The 18492-nt window shown below is 65.7% G+C and overlaps 2 protein-coding genes across 2 annotated transcripts; one reads left to right on the top strand and one right to left on the bottom strand.

The window, feature by feature from the left end:
• Positions 1-5521: 5521 nt before the first annotated feature.
• Positions 5522-10071, top strand: LOC136303145 (dnaJ homolog subfamily A member 1-like). The gene is made up of 8 exons (XM_066206813.1): positions 5522-5572; positions 6808-6957; positions 7026-7224; positions 8142-8246; positions 8329-8556; positions 8635-8865; positions 8957-9057; positions 9148-10071. Exons 2-8 carry the CDS (start codon positions 6826-6828, stop codon positions 9373-9375), a joined length of 1224 nt encoding a protein of 407 aa, XP_066062910.1. The 5' UTR covers positions 5522-5572; positions 6808-6825; the 3' UTR covers positions 9376-10071.
• Positions 10072-13507: 3436 nt separating this feature from the next.
• On the bottom strand, positions 13508-17530 carry CRABP2 (cellular retinoic acid binding protein 2). Its single transcript, XM_066206866.1, has 4 exons — positions 17357-17530; positions 15264-15442; positions 14432-14548; positions 13508-14307 (listed from the first exon to the last, which is right to left on the bottom strand). Exons 1-4 carry the CDS (start codon positions 17424-17426, stop codon positions 14257-14259), a joined length of 417 nt encoding a protein of 138 aa, XP_066062963.1. The 5' UTR covers positions 17427-17530; the 3' UTR covers positions 13508-14256.
• Between the last annotated feature and the right edge of the window lie 962 nt (positions 17531-18492).

Here is an 18492-nt window from a genome sequence, read left to right as displayed (position 1 = left end):
GCCCGATTTAGCTCGGTCATTCCCGTGCCAGCGCCCAGGGATGCTCAGAGCCAGGGACCGATAAGAACCCAACATTTAGCTGCCTTCCTCCCTGCGAAGCCCCCGGTCCCCTCCCCTGCCCGAAGGCGACAGATTCCTTTTAAGGTGAAACTCCAACGGATCCAAACACCGTATTAAAAAAAAAAAATCACTCTCTGATGAGTTTAATCAGGCTCCGAGTCTGCGTTCAATCAGCCCCTGGCCCAACACACCTCGGAGTGCCTGGGCAGCATCAGCCCGGCAGCAGCTCCAGCAGCACCCCCTGAGCCCCCAGTGCCCCCCGAGGGGTCCCCAGGCCAGGAGAGGGATGGAGGATGTTGAGGAGACGGAGATGGCTCGGGCGAGGCTTCGCCATGCGGGGGGTGACATTCCTCCCGAAATTAATCCACATTCCAGCCAGTGCTGACAGAGTGATGAGGGGGGACAGATGGCAGGGGGAGGGGGAGCCCCTTCCTCCCCTCGAGGAGGAGGAGACGGAGGAGGAGGATGGGACGAGGTGCCGAAATCTAGGAGTCAGCCAGGGGGATGGGGGAGATTGCCGGGGCCTTTGCAATCCGCGGGGGCTGCAGCCAGGAGAGTTAGCCCTGGTGAAGCTCCTCCGGGTCCAGTGAGTGCCTGAAGGACTCAGCAGCAACGGGACAAGAGTGTTCCCACCAGCACCAAGTGTGTCCCCAACAGGACCAAGAATGTCCCCGACAGGATTGAGTGTGTCCCAACAGGAGCAAGGGTGTCACTGATGAGACCAAATGTGTCCCCAACAGGGCAGAGTGTGCCCCCAAAGGGACTGCGTGTGTCCCAACTAGATCAAATGTGTCATTGATGGGATACAGTGTGTCCCCAACAGGTTCAAGTGTGGCCCCGGTGGGGCTGAGTGTGTCCCCAACAGAACTGAAGGCTTCCCTGATGGAACCAATCATGTTCCCAATGAGATGAAGGATGTCCCTAGTGGGACAAAGCATGTCCTCAGTGGGATCATGAGTGTTCCCAGTGGGACCTGGACTGTTCCTCAGCACTGTGTAAGTACAACAGGACCAAACATGACCCTGAGGGGACCGAACATGACCCTGGGGTGGACAAAGGTGCTTGGGTTACCCCATGACCACCCTGCTGGGGCTGCAGCTTGGACACCCACTGGGCACATCTCCCCTGACCCCAAATTCCACCAGACCCTACCAGAGTGTTCCAGACCCCACGGGCAGCATCCACTGTCCCACCCCCAGCTGAGTGCACACAGAATGATTTTGGGGACCATGCTGCTTTGGGGGGCTGGCAAGAGTAATGGAGGTGCCCTACACTCAAACCCTGCTCAGGGAGCACCAGGGGGACACAGGAGTGTGCAAGGGGAGCAGGGGGTCCTGGGGGCTGCAGCTCTGGGAGAGCTGCCAATTATTGCCTGGGCTGGAGCTTTTAGAGCCCCTGGAGTCCCCCGCAGCCTCCTGCAGCCCCCCGCACCCCCCCCACCCCCCGCAGCCTGGCCCCCCGCCAGCCAGGGAAGGGTTTTGTTTCCTTCCAGGCTGGGCGAGGGGAGTTTCAATGGAGCCCACACAAAAACTCCCTGTGGGGTGAGCCCGCGCCGGGACAGGGAGGGGGGATGAGGCGGGATGACCTCAGCGATGACTTCATTCTGCTCTCAGCTCCCAAAATTCATGGGAACCTTATAAGGAAAGGACTAAAAATACAGCGTGAGGGGCGCGGGCAGCCCCCGCTCCCCCTCCCCAAAATGAGCCCGTGGGGATGCTACATGCAGGCGAGCAGGAGCCACGCTGGGGCCGCCGGAGCGCCGGGGTTGTTCCCAAAGGGCGTGCACCGTGGGGACAATCGATAGGGACCCCAAAATCCCCACGGGAGAGGCGGGCCGGTCTCCTACGGGAGAGCAGAGCAGGGCTGTGGGCTGTGGCCGTCCCCCCGGGAGGCATCACCGGCCCCCGCCAGCAGCGTCCCTTCCCGTGACACCTCCGGGGACATGTCGGGAGGGGGGAGATGGCTCGGTCACCCTCTCGCCCGCCCTTCACCCGGGTCACACCCCGGGAATAGCTCCCGCCGGCTAAAATCAGCTCTGGCCCGGTTTGGGGGGCTCGCCCAGCTGCTGGGTCGTGACCCCGCAGCAGCGCCCGCGCCCCAGCGCGGCGACAGCTGCTGCCAGCCCGGGGCGGTGCGGATGCCTGAGGCCGAGCCCGGGGGCAACCCCGCCGAGAATGTGCGCCTGAGGCCGTCCGTCAGTAGCAGGGAGGATGGCGGGGTCCCGGCGGTGGTGGATCCCCCTGGGACAATGCTCCCCCGATCCCTGGGGTGACGCGGCCCCCCAGAGTGATGCACCCCAATTCCTGGGGTGCTACCTTCCCATTCCTAGGGTGATTAGTTTCCCCGGGACTTTCTTAAGTGCTTTCTTATTCCTTGGGGGCATAAATTTCCCTTGGGGCAATGTTCCCCCATTCCCGGAGCGATGATTCTCCCAGCAACAATGCTCCCTGATCCCTGGGGGAGACGCTTCCCCATTCCTGGGGTGATCACCCCTCATCCCTTGAGCCATGTCCCAGTGTCCCAGCCCATCCCCTGACCCTCCATTATGCAGGTAATTCCTGCCCCATTACCTCCCCCAAATAGCTGGGGATGACAGGGAACACTTGCTCTCCCCAGACACCTGGCACCCTGAGAGCCCCAGCCTGTCCCTAGCCCCGGCAATCCCAGCCCAGGATGTGGCACACGGGCACAGGCTGTAGGACAGGAGCAGATGGGAATGGGCTGTGGCTGGGAAAAACCCCGGCCGGCTCCCACACGCACGTGCCAGCGTCGTGCCTCAGTTTCCCTTCTCATCCAGCCTGCCAAGGGCAAGCCACAGGCAGGAAGAGGCAATGATGGGGAGAGGAAAAGCCCCCCCAGAGCACTCTGGGGACACCTATTTGCAGCCCCCTACTCTGTGGGACATCAGGAATGGGCACAGCCAGTGCTGGAGGTGACTCAGCCACGGAAACGGTTCCGGCACAACTGCACACCAGTGCAGGTGGCACTGGGACAATCGGGCTGTGTTCCCTGCCCCGAGGCCAGAGCCAACCCCTGTGGCCGAACCTGCCATGGGGCTGAGCCCCCAGGATCCAGTCCCAGTGCCCATGGGAGGTTTGGGGCACAGTGCCAGGCCAGGGGCACGTGGAGGGGACAGGATGTGACTGCGGCCAGTCCTGAGTCACCACCAGTCACCGGATCCAGCCTGGGAAGGGACAGGAAGGGCTCTTGGCTCCAGCACTCTTTGTCCCAAACCACTTCCACAATGTGGCTGGGGGACACCGTTCTGAGCCTGAGGACTGTGTGCCCGCTTTGGAGACTCCATGCCCAGTGTGAGGACCCCATTGCCAGTTTGGGAACCATGTGGCCAGTTTGCAGCCTCCATTCCCAGTTTCAATACCATTTTCCCAGTCTGGGGACTTCTTTCCCAGTTTGGAGATCCCATTTCCACTTTGGGTACCCTTTTCCTAGTTTCAGTTTGGGGACTGTGTGTCCAGTTCGGGACCCCATTCGATGTCCGGGAACCATATGGGACTCCTTTTACCGTTTGAAGACTCTGCTCCCAGTTTGTGAACCCTGTGCCCAGTTTGGGGACCATGTGCCCAATTTAGAAACCCCTTCCCAGCTTAGGAACCGTATTCCCAGTTTGGGAACCACATGCCCAGTTTAGAAACCCCATTCACAGTTTGGGGACTTTGTGTCAGACCCTGCTCCCTGCCCGTTGCCATCAGTCACCCAACAGCAGCAGCTTCTCACCGGAATTCTGACCAGATTCCCAGGGCAGGTGCACCAGGGGTCTCTGGCCCTGGCGGGGCAGCAGCTGCCAGCTGGGGTTGGGTTTCGGGCTGGGAGGATTTATCACCTCCAGGCCCGCAGGACCCCTCGACCCTGCCCCCGGGAGCTGCAGAGGGGCCCGGCCTGGCCAAACATGGCCAGGGGGGACAGCAGGGCTGGGCCAGAGCACAGGGAGGGGAGGTCATGACAGGGTGTCCCAGCACCCCCCAAACCCCATCACAACCTCTGGCATCCCCCTCCCCTTCCCTTTCCTCCTCCTCCTCCCCCTCCTCCTCCTGCTCCTGGCCTGAACCCATTGTGGGGGACACAGATGGACACCAGAATCTGGCGGGGCCACAGAAATCCCTGAGCAGCCCTGGATGGGGCCTGAGAGGAGAGGCCCTGACGCCTCCTGCCCCGAGAGGGGAAAAAGTAAACTGGAGGATCCCAGACCCCTGGTTCAGACCCCAGACCCCCAGTTCTGACCCCTGGACAGATCCCAGAACCTAGGATCAGACCCCTAGCTCAGGCCCATGGCCTTCAACAGACACTGGTTCCCAAGTTCAGACCCCCCAGTTCAGCCCCCAGACCCCCTCCCTGCTCTTGGCATCCCTACTGCGAAAAAACGCCTATTTGGGGAGGGGGAACACAACGAGGAAGCCCCGGAAAGGCTCTGCTGGGATCTCTGTGGGCACGCCAGTGCACAGGGGAGGGGACAGCAGAGACCCCCCCAGGTCCCTTGCCCTCGCTGTGAGCTCCCCAAGCCTCCCTATCACCCTTCCCAGAATCCCCCAGGCCTCTGGAGACCATCCTGTGACCCTCCCAGCTCCCCACCCACTCCATGGGCTCCCGCAGAAGGAATCTGTGACTCCCAGGGGAACCTCCTGTGGCCCCTCAAGGGACCCCTCTTGGTTGCCCTGACTACCCATCCCCCCACCAAGACCCCCAGAATCCTCCTCAGGACACCTCCGTGACCGCCACGCGTAGCCCCTGTGGCCCCCCGGGGTACCCACCTCATCCCAAGCCCACCCAGGACACCCCTGTGACCATCCCGGACCCCCGGGAACATTCCCTGTGACTCCCACAGGACTCCCTGAAAACTCCCTGTGCCCCTACCCCAGCACCCCCGGAGTCTCCCAGTGACACTCCCGGCCATGTCCCCCCAACCCCAGCCCCGACCACCCCCCGACCCCCGTGTTCCCCCCTACCCCAGCCCCGACCACCCCCCTGACCCCCGTGTTCCCCCATCGGCCACTCCGGCCCCGCCCACTGCCGCTCCCATCGCCCCGCCCACCAGCACGCCCCATCCCCGCCCCGCCCACTGCCGCCCTGGCCCCGCCTTCTGCTCCGCCCCGTTAGTGTCATGGCCCCGCCCTGTGGCCCCGCCCACTGCACCGCCCAGCGTGCCCCGCCCCGCGCTCCCTGCGCGCCCCCTGCCGGACGCTTCCGGCAATCCGCATTCCCCACTCTTCCCTCTGATTGGCCACCCGCTCCCAGCCCGTGAGCGAGAAGGAGCGGGCCCAGGGGGCAGGCCCAGCCGCTATCTCAGCCAATCGCAACGCGACGCGGCGCCCCGCCTCCCGAGCCGGCAAGGATCACTCCTACAGCCAATCAGCGCAGGGGCGGTGGCGTGATGGGCGGGCAGAGGAGGGTGTTTCCACCAATGGGGGAGGCGTGCGGCACGGAGGGGCGGGGACAGCGTGGGGGCGTGCCCGCGGCTTCCAGAGAGTTCGGAGACGGCGGCGGAGCGGCGGCGGCGGTGAGTGGGGGGGCGGCCCCTGGGACCCCGCTGCGAACCCCGGACCCCTTCGGCACCTCCCAAACCTCCCCGGAACCCCCGGCAGGCTCCGGCCCGCCCTGCCCCGGTGGTGTCAGCGGCCGTCCCGGCCCGGACACCCCTGAGGTGGCTCGTCAGGATGACCTGCGGGCCTGGAGGGTTCCGGGTGCGCTCTGGGGCGACCCCCCCTCTGTGAGCACCGGGCTCGGGGTCCGCTCCTCCACAGCCGGTGTGGGGTCTGTGTACCTCCGCGGCTGTAAACGGGATGTCACCGTGTCACCTCCGCCCCGGTACCGTCCGACGCCGCCCGGTGCCCCCCGACACCCCCGCGCCGCGACCCTCGGCGGGCGGAGCCACCCCACCCGGGGGTCTCGGGTTGGACCGGGCGGGACGGACCTAGCCCCGGTGTAGGGGGTCAGACCCAGCCCCGAGGGTCCCGGCCCCAGACTCGGCCCTGAGGGTCCTGGGGGACAGACCCAGATCCAGCCGCGGGAATCCCGCGTTGGACCCGACGAGGTGGACCCGCCCCGGGGGTCCCCAGGGGACGGATCCAGCTCCAGTCTCGGGGAAGCCGGTCCGGTGTCGGAACCGGTTATTTACTCGTGCGTGGGTCCCGGCGCTTCCCCGCGTCCCGCCGTGTCGCAAGATAAACATGTCCCCACCCCACGCGGGGTTTATCGGCTGCGGCACATGGTCCCGGGAGGGACAGCAGCACCCCCCGACACCGCCTCTCCTTCCCGGACCCCCATGCGGTGCCTGGCTGTCCCCGCACCCGCGGAGCAGGATGTCACCCCGTTCAGACATTCCCTGACACCCTGTGACCTGCGGGATGCTGCTGCGGTGGGGACGCTTGAGGCAGGGCTGTGCAGGAAGGAGAACAGGGATCAAAGCCTTTTGGGGGGTTCTGCGGTGGGACAGGACTTCGAGATGTTCCCCCCCCTGCCGTGGGCACTGGCCTTGGGGTCCACCCCCACACATGCACACACTTGCAGGACCCTGTTTGGGGCCTGGCTGTCACGCTGACGACACCCCCTGACCACCGCTCCCTGTCCCACTGAGATGCTGCTGGGGGGGAACTGAGGTAGCATTGTGCGGGGGAGAGCAGGGATCAGTGGGGATTTGGGGGGGCTGTCCTGGGCCAGGTCAGGGGGTCACGGGCCACACAGAGGTCCCAGGCTGGGTCGCAGTCCCAGACTCACAGCTCTGTCCTGTCCCAGCACATCACAGCAAGGAAGATGGTGAAGGAGACGGGCTACTACGACCTGCTGGGTGTGCGGCCGGGCGCCAGCCTGGATGAGATCAAGCGGGCGTACCGGCGCCTGGCGCTGCGCTACCATCCCGACAAGAACCCCAGTGAGGGCGAGCGGGTACGTGCAGCCCCCCAGCCCCCCCCTGCTGGCCCTCTCCCACCTCACCCGCCTCTCCCCCTCCCCAGTTCAAGCAGATCTCCCAGGCCTACGAGGTGCTGTCGGACGCCCACAAACGGGCGCTGTACGACCGTGGTGGTGAGCGGGCCATGAAGGAAGGCGGCCTGGGTGGCCGCGGGGGAGGCAGCGGCTTTGGCTCCCCCATGGACATCTTCGACCTCTTCTTTGGAGGGGGAGTGCGGATGCGTGGCCGGGCAGACAGGAGAGGTAGGGGAATAAGGGACTCCCCAGGACCCTGGGGTGGGAGGGGGCTGGTGCCCAACACGGTGCTCACTCGGGAGGTGACAAACCTGCTGGGACTTCTTGGTGGGAGGGGACTGGTGCCCAGCGCAGCACTGGCTTGGGGAACAAGGGACCACTGGGAACCATGATGTGGGAGAGGACTGGTGCCCAAATGACGTTGGCTGCGGGGGGTCACAGACTTGCTGGGATCCTGGTGTGTCAGTGGGCTGGTACCCGGCAGAGCACTGTCTCAGGGGGTGACAGACCTGCTGGGACATTGGGGTGAGAGGAGGCTGGTGCCCAGCACTGGCTCTGGGGGACACTGGAGTCCAGCTGGGTTCCTCAGGCTGTCTCTGCCCCCACGGCACAGCCTGATGCAGCTCTTCACCACCCTCATTACTTTCTCCACCTGCCGCTCTTCAAAGGGCCCTTCCCTGTCCCTGTCCCGGCTTTCCCCCGCCGTCCCCGGGGCTAGAGCTGAGTCACCGGTGCAGCCCCGGGGGTGGCAGCAGGACGCGGGGCGTGCGGGGCCGGCCCGGTGACTGTTCCGATGCCTTCAGCCTGGGTCACAGGGACAGGGTGACTCGGGACGGCTGACTCGCTGCTGCGCTTCTTGCTGAGATGGCAGGAGTTAATAGCAGGGCAATTAGAAGGCCAAGGGAATCGTCCCAGTGACTCCAGCTGGAGCAGCTGAAGGGTGGCTGAGAGCCCTGGGGTGGGAGCCGTGCCCTGCCCATGCTGGGGACTCAACACTGCTCCAGGGCAGCCAGCAGGATCCAGGCTTGGAGCAGACCCGGCTCTGGGGGGACCTGGTGACCCTGAGTGGTGTCCCGTGCCTGTCCAGCCATGACATGGGGGGTGGCACGAGGCTCGTGCTGAGCCGAGCTTTCCCCTGTGCCCAGGGAAGACAGTGGTGCACCAGCTCTCGGTGTCGCTGGAGGACCTGTACAACGGCTCCACGCGGAAGCTGTCCCTGCAGAAGAACATCATCTGCCGCAAGTGTGGAGGTGAGCGAGGGGCTGCAGGGGCCAGGGGGCCACCCCAGCACCCCCTACCCCACTGTCTGACCCCCTGCCCCCCTCGGCACAGGCTGCGGGGTGCGGGAGGGTGCCCAGAGAAGGTGCCCCAAGTGCCATGGCTCGGGCATGGAGGTTCGCATCCACCAGCTGGGGCCCAACATGATCCAGCAGATCCAGACGGTGTGTTCCCAGTGCCAGGGCCAGGGCGAGTGGATCCGGCCCCGGGACTGCTGCCTCACCTGCAACGGCCGCAAGGTTGTGCGGGAGAAGAAGATCCTCAGCGTCCACCTGGATAAAGGTGAGGCAGGGCTGAACGCGGAGCGGGGTCACCCCGAAGTGGCGCACGCGCCCTGAGCTTTGCCCACGCTCCTCGCAGGCATGAAGGATGGGCAGAAAATCACCTTCCACGAGGAGGGGGACCAGGTGCCCGGTCTGGAGCCCGGGGACATCATCATTGTCCTGGATCAGAAGGAACATCCTGTTTTCCGACGCAGCGGCGACGACCTCATAGTCAGGAGGGAGATCAGCCTGGCAGACGCCCTGTGCGGGTGCCGGCAGGTGATCTGCACTCTGGACAACCGCACCCTGCTCGTGTCCTCCCCGCCAGGTGAGGGGGACACTCAGGGACACACCTGTGAGAGAGCCGGGGGCCCAGGAGCTGCCAGCACAGCAGGGTGACCTCGTCTCTCTCTTGTCAGGTGATGTGATCCGGCCTGGGGACCTGAAGTGTATCCCCAATGAGGGGATGCCTGTCTACAGGAGTCCCTTTCAGAAAGGAAAGCTCATCCTGCAGTTCGAGGTGAGCTAAAGCGGGGTGGGAGTTGACATCTCCCACCTCTGGGCCTCCTGAGTGGCCCCCCCATACATCATATGCGCTCTCTGGTCACAGGTAAAGTTCCCCGAGCCAGGCTGGCTCCCCACCGACCGCCTGCGGCAGCTCCAGGCCTTCTTCCCACCGCAAGAGGAGGTGATGGCCACAGAGGACACGGAGGAGGTGGAGCTCAGTGATTACACGGCGCACGGTGGGCCCGGCCGGCGGCCCTACACTGGAGAAGCCTATCACGAGGATGACTTTGAGGACGGGATGCGCCAGCATGTGCAGTGCCAGACCTCATAGCGGGGAGGCCGGAGCCCCCCGGGCGCAGGCGGGGCAGGGCCAGGGCCGCGGGGAGGGGGCTGGCGGAGCCGCCACGTTCAGGGATGTACATAGGTCGCCTTTCCGACAGCACTTCACCTCCTTCGCCCCCCGCGGGAGGCGGCAGAGCCCCCCCAGCCCTGCCGGGTGAGGCCCCCCTGCCCTGCCCTGCCTCCAGCCCCGGGGCAGTGGAGCCACCGCTGCCGTGGGCGGGGGTGCTTGAGGGGGCGTGGGTCCGGGTCCAGCTGTTGGCGGGCGCATCCCACACGGGGAAGGCTCAGCCCCGGCCAGAGAGGAGGAGAGGGTACCCGGTGCCCCTGCCTCAGTTTCCCCATCTGCTGTGGTGGGGCCAAGCTTGTGCTGGAGCCAGTGTGGGGAGGAGGGGAACTGCCCACCCCCTTCGGTGATAACCCACTCCCGGCCCCACACTGCGGGGGCCTGCTGCCTGGGCCCCCAGCCCCTTGCTTTGCCCATTTCTTTCCTTACTGGAGCCTTGCTCAGGCCTGGGATGCAGAGGGGGTGGCTCTTTTCTCTTTGCACAGGACAGGAGGGGTTGGGGGGGACCCGTCCCTTCCCTTTAATTTATTTTTGGAAGAATTTTAGAGGTTTTTCTTTTTTTTGGGTGGGGGTGGGTGGGTGGTGACTTTGTACTTGGCATTAAACGCGAATCCCAACTCAGTGTGTGGGGTTGAGTGTGGGGCAGGGTGTGGGGTTGAGCCTGGGGCAGCGGGAGCCCAGGGGCGGTGACTCTGCCCCACTTTGATCTCGGGTGTGCCTCAGTTTCCCCATCCTTACACAACCAGGAGGTGCCAGATCCTGCCTTCCCCTGCCTGTGGCTGCTCCCAGCTGCTCCTGCAGGGGAGGACACGGAGCCCAAGCCTAGGTAGGGGTCTGTTGCACTTCCTTTCCCCACTCTCCCAGCCCTGCAACCCCCCCCCTTGTCCCTCTGCCCTTCTCCCCTTTCTTGACCCTGTGGATAGCCCCAGTCCCTCCCCTTGCCCTCGTCACCCCTAGAGCCCCCTCTCCCAGAACCCACCCCTGGTTACCTCCTGGAACCTCTGCATCATCTCAGCATCCCTGGAGACCCCACACTGGAGGGAGACTCCTGCCAAATAGCTTCAGCCCCCTTTTTCAGCCCTGCACTCACCCCATGGGAGGTTCCAGCCATGGGGCAGAGCTGGACTGCTGAGCAGTTAAGGGGGACCCCTCCAAAGAATACCCTACCGGGGGCCAAGCTGCCTCCCATAACCCCCCCGTGTTCCCCCTATATGCAGCTGCTGGACAAGACTCCCCTCCACAATGGAATGGGGGTGAAGCCCCCCAGCCCCCTGCCCAGGGGAGCCCAGGTCAGGGGGCTCTGTGGGGCTGGGGCTAGAGGCTCCCCCTCCACTGGAGCCCGGGAAAGCTCCGGCACCAGATGCAGCTGGAGGGGGAGAGGAGGAGGAGGAGGAGAAGGAGGAGGAGGAGGAGGCGTCGGCGGGGAGAACAATGCTGGCCGGCCGCCAGCCGAGGGGAGTGGGGAGGAAGGGGGGAACTCCTGCACAGCCCCCAGCCGGGCACAGGGAGGGGATGAACCCGCGCAGGAGGTGACAGTCACCCTCCCCCGGGGCTGACAACGCCTTGCTGAGCCACCCAGGCATCAGCGTCCCTGGCTGCCCTGAGCCGTGGGGACACCCCCGGGGACAAGCGTGGCACCCCAGTTCGATGGGGGCACCCCCGAGACCACGGTCCCCTCCCGCCACACTGGGTGCAATGAGCTACCCCCCCTCAGAGGCAGGGACCCCTGTGCCATGTGCCAGAGCCCACCTGGACATGTGGTCCCAGTGGCTGCAGGCAACACTCCCTGAGCCAAGGCCTCGTGGCCACCAAGCTTGTCACACACCCAGAGACCCTTCTCTGGGGAGCAGGGCAGCTGAGGGACCGAGACCCCCCCCCCCCCCCCGCCGAGGCTGGCACCTCCCTGTCCTCAGCTCCTCAGACAAGTCAGTATGTGTGGAGGGGGTGAGGATGTTCAGCAGCCAGCCTGAACCCTCCGAACCATCCAGGGTGGGCTCTGACCTGGGCAGCGGCCAGCCCGGAGGGTGTCTGGGGGGGTGACACCACCCTTTGGGGGGCACAGTTTGGCTGGGGTCATGCTGAGTCGCTTCCCGGTGCCGTGGGGCTGTGGATGTGTGTGTGGGGGTGTTGTTCCTCCAGCTCAGCCTCCTTCCTCTATCCCCCATCCCCAGCGTCACGGCTCACCGGAGGTGGCTGGCCCCCCAAGCCTGCCCGAGGAGTCCTGTCCCTCTGCCCGCGCAGGGACACCCCCAGCAGGGCAGGAGCCAGCACAACCCCTCGCTTCAGGCGGATCGAAGCGCCCCGCTCCCTCCCGATGGCTCCGGCACGGCGCGGGGGGGCGGGGGGGGGGGGGGGGAGATGAGATGCAGCCACGTCCCCCCACACGCAGCCCAGTCTCTGCTTCCAGAAAATGCATGGAAAAATTCCGGGGTGAGGGGCCAGGGCCCCCCAGGGTCGGGCATTCATTCCCCGCGCACACAACGGGGAGGGGGCCGGGCCCCGCTTTGTCTCCGGAGATGAAAGGCGAGGGGCCAGCCCGGCCCCCTCCCCAGCCCGGGGGGGCAGCCCGGGGGCCACCGGGGTCACCGGGGAGGATTAGTGCTGGGTTAGAGGCGCCAGGAACCTCGACACCACCCACGCGGAGCCATGGGAGGGGGCACAGCCTCCAGAGCAGTTTTGGGGTTACTCGCGGCCCCTCCATCCCAGCCCCCCTACCCAGCTCCGCACAGAGGAATTTGCTTTTGTTTCGAGAGCAGCCGCCATCCAACGCCCCGAGCCGCGGCCGTGCTCCAGGGAGGGGGCACCTCCCACCGCTACCCCTCCTGGAGCCCCCCAGCACCCCAGAGCAGCGGAATGGGACCCCCGGGCCGCTGTGGGGGGAGCGCAGGCAGCCACAGACCACTCCTCATCCAGATTTGCCTCCCCAGCTCTCGGGGTCTCAGAGCCCCCCCAGTGATCCCCCCGACCAGAGGCAAACCGGAGCCGTCCCCAGGGCTTGCGGGGGGGAAAGCGGATATTCCTCCAAGGAGGGGAAGCTGTCGGAGCCGGGGGGGACGGCTGGATTCCATTACCGGCTGCTCCCGCCCGGCCGTGGCTTTCCCGGGGTCTCCGGGGGCAGCGGTGGCCGGTTGGGTGAAGTGGGGAGGGGGCCGGGTCCTGCGCCCACCCTCGGGGACGTCGGGAGAGCCAGGACACGGCCCTGGCAGCGCTTTGGGAATGGCGACAGGGGTGATGGGTGCCTGCCAAGTGTCCACCTGGAGATACCGGAGCCTTCCTCCCCCTGCTTCTCCTCCTCCTCCTCCCCAGGGAAGGTGTAATTCCACCCTTTCTGCTTCTGGACGCGCTCCCGGGGTGCAGGATCACACCCCGGGCGTGGGGGTGAAGCCAACCCTGAACCCTGGCTCCCTCCTCCAACACCCCCGCCCCCCTTCACCGCACGGCTCAGCTCGGTGGGGCAGTGCCCCCCACCCGCACCACAGCGGCTCGGGGACTGCCCTGACCGAGGGGTGCCGGCCCATTCCGGGAGAGCCGAGCTAGGCAGAGTACGGGGGCCAGCAGCACCCCAAACCTCGAGGCAGGGCAGTCTTGCACCCCGAGCCTCCCTGCACTCCGACCCTTCCTGCACCTCCCCAGCTCAGGCCCGGTAGGGACGCGGGCTGAGCCCCCCTGTCCTAAGGTAATTAATGCCATCCCATGCAGGGCAATTATCGGCCAGCCCCCAAAGAGCATCTCCGGGAAACCCCCGCAGGCGGGTCCCAGCCGGCAGCACCCACAGGTGCCCCCGGCTCCCCCCGCCCCAGCTGGGATGGGGTCTCACGTACCCCGCGCTGGAGCTGAGGCAGAGCCCAACGCCCCAGCCGCACGCCGCCCTCTGTGCCCCACAGTCACCCCACGGTCACCTCAGAGCCACCACCCGCTTCCCACGCAGGGATGTGCCAAGCCGGCTGCCGCCTTCGCCCCCGGCCCCTTGCGCAACGGCCGGGGAGCGGATGTGGGGTGCAGGATCCAGGGTGAAGGATCCGGGGTGTGGAATCCAGGGTGTGGGATCTGGAGTGTGGGATGTGGGGTGCAGAATCCGGGGGGTGGGATTCAGACTGTAGGATCTGGGGCGCGGGACGCACGGTGTGGGATCCAGGGTATGTGATCGAGAGTGCAGAATCTGGGATGGGGGATCCAGACTATGAGACCCAGGGTGTGGGATCTGTGTGCCATTGGGGCCACAGGAGAGACAGGGATACCACGGGGGGGGTCATAAGATATTTATTGACAAAGGAAGGAGGTGACAGAGGGAAGTTGGACCCCGGGGGGGCTGGGACCTGGAACTGCCCCAGGCTGGGGGGGGGGGGGGGGTTGGGGGGTTTGGTGTTACCGTCTGGTACAATATTCACAAATAAATACTGGGGAGGGGTCGCAGGGCAGGGCTGGGGGGCTGCGGGAACCAACAGCAGCCCGAACCCAAACCAGCTCAAAGCAGCCCAAAGGGCAGGGCGGGGCCGCGTTACCCCCCGCCGCACCCCGGCGCCTCGCCAGGTCCCGAGCGCTTCGTCCGCAGCAGAGCGGGGCCGGAAGAGGAGATTCTGCTGCCCCCGGAGAGACCCCGCCCTGCAGAGGGAGGGGAAGCCGTGTGTGTGTGTGTGTGTGTCCCCCGAAAAAAAAGGGGGTTCGCTGATGTCCCCCCCGTGGGGAGATGCAACACCCTCCCCGTGACCGGGGGATGAGTGCAGGGGACTGAGGGGACACGGGGTGGGGGAGGGGGGGATATGGGGCCGCCGGCGCGGGGGGGGCGTTGTCAGCTGAGCCGGGGGGTCACTCCCGAATGTAGACCCTGGTGCAGACAACGTCGTCGGCCGTCATAGTCTGCAAGGAGAAGCAGGGTCACAGGCACGGCCGTGGCCCCCTCCCCATCCCACCCCACACCATGGGAGTTTTGCAGTGCGCGCTGCGGGCAGCGCTGCCCCCAGGCCCCCGAATTCCCCCTCACCAGGATGAGCTCCCCGTCGTTGGTCATCTCCCGGGACCAGCCCGTCTTGGGCCCGTCACCCTTGAGCAGCCGCTGCTCACACACCATCTTGTTCTCGCTCTCCCACCTGGCCAGGCTCTGCAGGGGGATAGAGAGCAGCGCTGGATGGGGCTGTGGGAACTCCCGGGACACCTCCCGCCCACACCAGAGCATCTGTCACCACCCCTGGGAGCGGAACGGGGCCGTTTGTCCCTGCGCCAGACGGGTGTCCGGACTCATCTGTCACCTGGGGGCAGGGAGGGGATGAGTGGCACAGCGAGGGGTTGGGGCCACAGGGAGGGGTTGGGGGCACAGCGAGGGGTTACGTTGTACAAGGAGGGGTGGAGGTTTTGTGGTGCACGGGGAAGGTATGGGGGGTGCAAGGGAGGGAATAAGAGCACAGGGAAGGGTTGGGGGCACGGGAAGGGATTGGGGGGCCAAGGCGAGGATGGGGGATGCAGAGAGGGGAAGCAGCCTACACGCTGCAGAGAGAATGTGGCTGTGTGCAGAAAAGTGAGAGCTGTCCTCATGCCAAACGTTCATGCAAACTCACGTGTGTGCACAGACGTGTACATGCACACACACACACATCTTTGTGTGCACGCCTTTGTGCATGAGAGTGCTGATGCCCCCGTGTAATGTGTGTGCAGGCATGAGTGTGCACAGGTGAGTGTGACAGGTGAGGGAGAGCTCCTGCCCTGGTGCAAAATGCACACACAGTCACACTCACACACTCTTTCACACGCACGCACACACACACACACACAGACACACACGCACGTGTGCAGGTGCCCGTGCGTGCCCTTGCGCACACCTTGCAGGGCCGCCCGTCCACCGTCTGCTCCTCGAACTCCTCGCCCACCCTGAAGCGGATCTCGGTGGTGCGCACGGGGGTCGAGGTGCGGATGTAGAAACTCTCCCCGTCCTGCCGGATCTCCACCGCCGGCTTCGCTGCCGCCGCCACCGCGATCTTCCGCAGCATCATGTTCACGCCTGAAGAAGGGGACGGTGGCACCGAGCTCCCCCTCTGCACCCGCAGCGTTGCTCCGGTGAACCGGGCTAGTTCAGCACCTTCGGGGTTATGTGGAGCCTACTGTCCCCCCCTCGAGCCTGGGGGAGCACGGGGGGGCCGCGGCCGTAGCCCCCACACTTGGCAGTGACACGTCCCAGGGTGCACCGAGTGCTGCAGGTGGCTCAAGGCAACCCACGGGAGGACGAGCCCCCCCGACCACATTTGGGCCACATCTGGCTCTCGTTACCTGGTGGAGGGGGCGGGAGGGGGGGTGCCGGGGCTGGCGCCGGATACGCCCGGGGGAAGGGACGGGGGTGATGGGGGCAAGAGCTCACCCAGAGCGGGGTGACAGCGGGGACAAGGGCCCCAGTCCAAGCTCTGTGTTCGATGACCTGCATGACCCCCCCCGAGGGGTCCCACGTCTCCCCCGCAGCCCCCTTGCCAACGGCAGGGCAGCTGGGGCTTTGTCCCCGCTCCAGAGGCGGCTCATCCATCATGTCCTGGAGCCCCCGGCTGTCACAGGGGGAGCTGCTCTTTAGGGACATTGTTCCCATGTCACCCTCGGGGTGTGTCCTGGCCACCCCCCGAGAGGGTCCCTGCACAAAGGAGGTCCCCCCGGCACAGGGTCGGGGGAGACATGGAGGGGCCGTGGGTGCTCGGGGGGGCTCCAGGAGCCAAAATTCCCCACAGTGGGAAGGGACACGTCCCTGAGGGGTCCCCTCAGTGGCCATGCCAAGTCCCCACGAACACCTCCGGGTCCCTTCCCTCCCCACGAGACCTGATTCACACCAGGGGGGATGGCCCAAAACCTCGCACAAGCAAACACAGCTCCCCACCCCCCCCACATGATGCTGACAGGGGTGGAGGAGAAGAAACAGCCCCGAAAGGGAGCAAAAACAAGGCTAGAGCAGCATGGTGCAGTCTGGGGGGCTGAAGCTGATAAAGCCCCCAGCCCCTCCACCCGGGAGGGCCGGGGGCACCAGCCGGCAGGAGCCCCCACTTGCACCGTGGGAAAGGAAAAGGGCTCCGGGGGGGCTGGCAGATTTATTTTCCTGCTGAGGTTTCCCCGAGCTGGTTCCAGCAGCGGGGCCAGGGCGGGGAGAAGGGGCGACGGGGGATCGGGAGTGAAACCCAAGAAAGTGATAATTATCCTGAAATATTCGTTACGTATCCCCTAACCTGGAAAATATTCTGCTCCGGCAGCTCCCCGGCTGGCGAGGAGCGGGTCAGGCGGAGGGGAGCAGTGGAGAAGCTGGATTTGATCCTGCCCAAAGCCCCGGGGATCCCCCGGCCTGTGGCCCCCCGAGTTCCAGCCCCTGCGATGAGTCCTGGCCCTCCCCACCGCCGCTCGCCAGGGACACAGCTCCGCGGGGGGGGCAAAGGGGCCCGAGATGAGGCCTGTGAGGATGGGACCCCAACACAGCAGGTCCTGCCTGGGCAGGTTTTGGGGACACCAGCTGTACCCAGGGTCCCTACGGCAGGTGAGCCTGCGGATGCTTTTGGGATGCGGGGTGGAGGGAACGAAGGGGACCGAGGTGGTGGCAGAGTTCATGCTTGGGGGTGCCCATGTCTGGGGGACCACCAGAGTAGGGAAACTGAGGCACGAAGGAGGGGGACCCTCAGGGGCCGTGTGGGATCCCTCGGGAGCAGGACACACTGCCCGGCCCCCTCGAGCCCCTGATTCCTCAGTGGGGCATGAATCATGAGAGCTTTGTTAAAAGGGGGAGCAGAGGGATCCCCCGGCACACGGCGGCTCCGTGCACCGTGATTCCCGGGCTGGAAGAGGATTTGGAGAGGAGATGGGGGGAAGCTCCCCCGCCCCCCGTCTCCCCTGCGCCGCCCCCAGCCCGAGGGAGTCCCGAAGGGACGCGGAGGGAGAGTGGGGCTCCACTTACCCAGCGCCTTCAGTAGCTCCTCGAAGTTTTCCGAGCTCTTCATCTTCCAGTTCCCGGAGAAGTTGGGCATCGCGGCTGCCGGCGTGGGGGACGCAGGGAGGGGACCGAGGGGGGAATAAGCGGTTCGAGGGATCCGCTGCACCCTCCGCACCGGCACCAGCCCCGCCGCTGGCTCCCTCCGTCCGTCCGTCCCGTCCCGCCCGCGCCGCCGTTTTATCGTCGGGCTGGTCCCACCCCCCGGCCCCGGCCCCGGCACGGAGGCTCCGCGCTCACCTGCGGAGTGAGAGCCCGGAGGGAGCCCCCCCGCCCCGATTTGCCGTGGGGGTGCAGGCTGGAGGCACCACCTGGTCTGCCTGTCCCCCCCAAACTCCTCCCATTTCCCCCAAGACCTGTACCCTCCTAATTTCCCTGCACCCCCCAGGCTGGCTGCATCTCCCTAAGCTGCCTGTATCCCCCTAATCTCCAGCATCTCCCCCGAAACTGCCTGTACTCCACATGTGCTGCACCCCCAGGAGCTGCTGCACCCCCCAAATCTGTCTGTACCCCTCCAAGCTGCCTGCACCCCCTGATCTCCATGTGTCCCCCCCACAACTGCGTGCACCCCCAAATCTCCCCGCAGCCCCCGAGCGGCACGGTCGGTGCGTGTGCACAGGACACTTGTGTTTGCACAGGTGTGATGTTGGCACAGGCGTGTGCAGGTGCTTGTGCTCACTCGTACACACGTGTGGGCACAAGTACGTGCGCACTCCAGCGACTTTCGCAGCCACACGATCACACGCAAACTCACACACAAACTCACAGCCCTGTCTGTGCACACCCGTGTGTGTGCAGGGCGGGGGGGCTGCAGCCAAGCTTGGGGTGAGCTGCCAGGAGCAGGTGAAACCCCGGTCCCAGCCAGGTACACAAGCGCCGAGGGATTTCCCGAGGTTTCTGAGCCCTGGGAACCGCCGCGGGAAGGGCAGGTTGCGCCGCGGGGCCGGTTCTGGGCAAGAAAAGCAAGAAATGGCGTTTCTGGTTCAGCAGGAGCTCTGGAATGGAAGGAGAGAGGTTTCTTCTCCGATTTGGGGTGAAAAGGCCCCACAGAGCCCCCGCCGCCCCCCTCCTCCTGGCCACATCCCCCCTGTGCCCCCAGAACC

Source organism: Chamaea fasciata, unplaced genomic scaffold (genome assembly GCF_029207755.1).
Source record: "Chamaea fasciata isolate MVZ Bird 193981 ecotype frontalis unplaced genomic scaffold, bChaFas1.0.hap1 SCAF_31, whole genome shotgun sequence".
Taxonomy (NCBI): domain Eukaryota; kingdom Metazoa; phylum Chordata; class Aves; order Passeriformes; family Sylviidae; genus Chamaea; species Chamaea fasciata.
Note: the sequence above shows the minus strand (reverse complement) of the source record. Positions and strands in the feature narration are given on the sequence as shown.

Coding starts and splice junctions, on each gene's coding strand:
- LOC136303145 (XM_066206813.1), top strand. CDS start 6,826: ATGGTGAAGGAGACGGGCTACTACGACCTGCTGGGTGTGCGGCCGGGC. Junction 6,958..7,025: donor ACCCCAGTGAGGGCGAGCGG/GTACGTGCAGCC, acceptor CCCCCTCCCCAG/TTCAAGCAGATCTCCCAGGC. Junction 9,058..9,147: donor AGCTCATCCTGCAGTTCGAG/GTGAGCTAAAGC, acceptor CTCTGGTCACAG/GTAAAGTTCCCCGAGCCAGG.
- CRABP2 (XM_066206866.1), bottom strand. CDS start 17,426: ATGCCCAACTTCTCCGGGAACTGGAAGATGAAGAGCTCGGAAAACTTC. Junction 15,443..17,356: donor GGAGCTACTGAAGGCGCTGG/GTAAGTGGAGCC, acceptor CCCCTTCTTCAG/GCGTGAACATGATGCTGCGG. Junction 14,549..15,263: donor TGGACGGGCGGCCCTGCAAG/GTGTGCGCAAGG, acceptor ATCCCCCTGCAG/AGCCTGGCCAGGTGGGAGAG.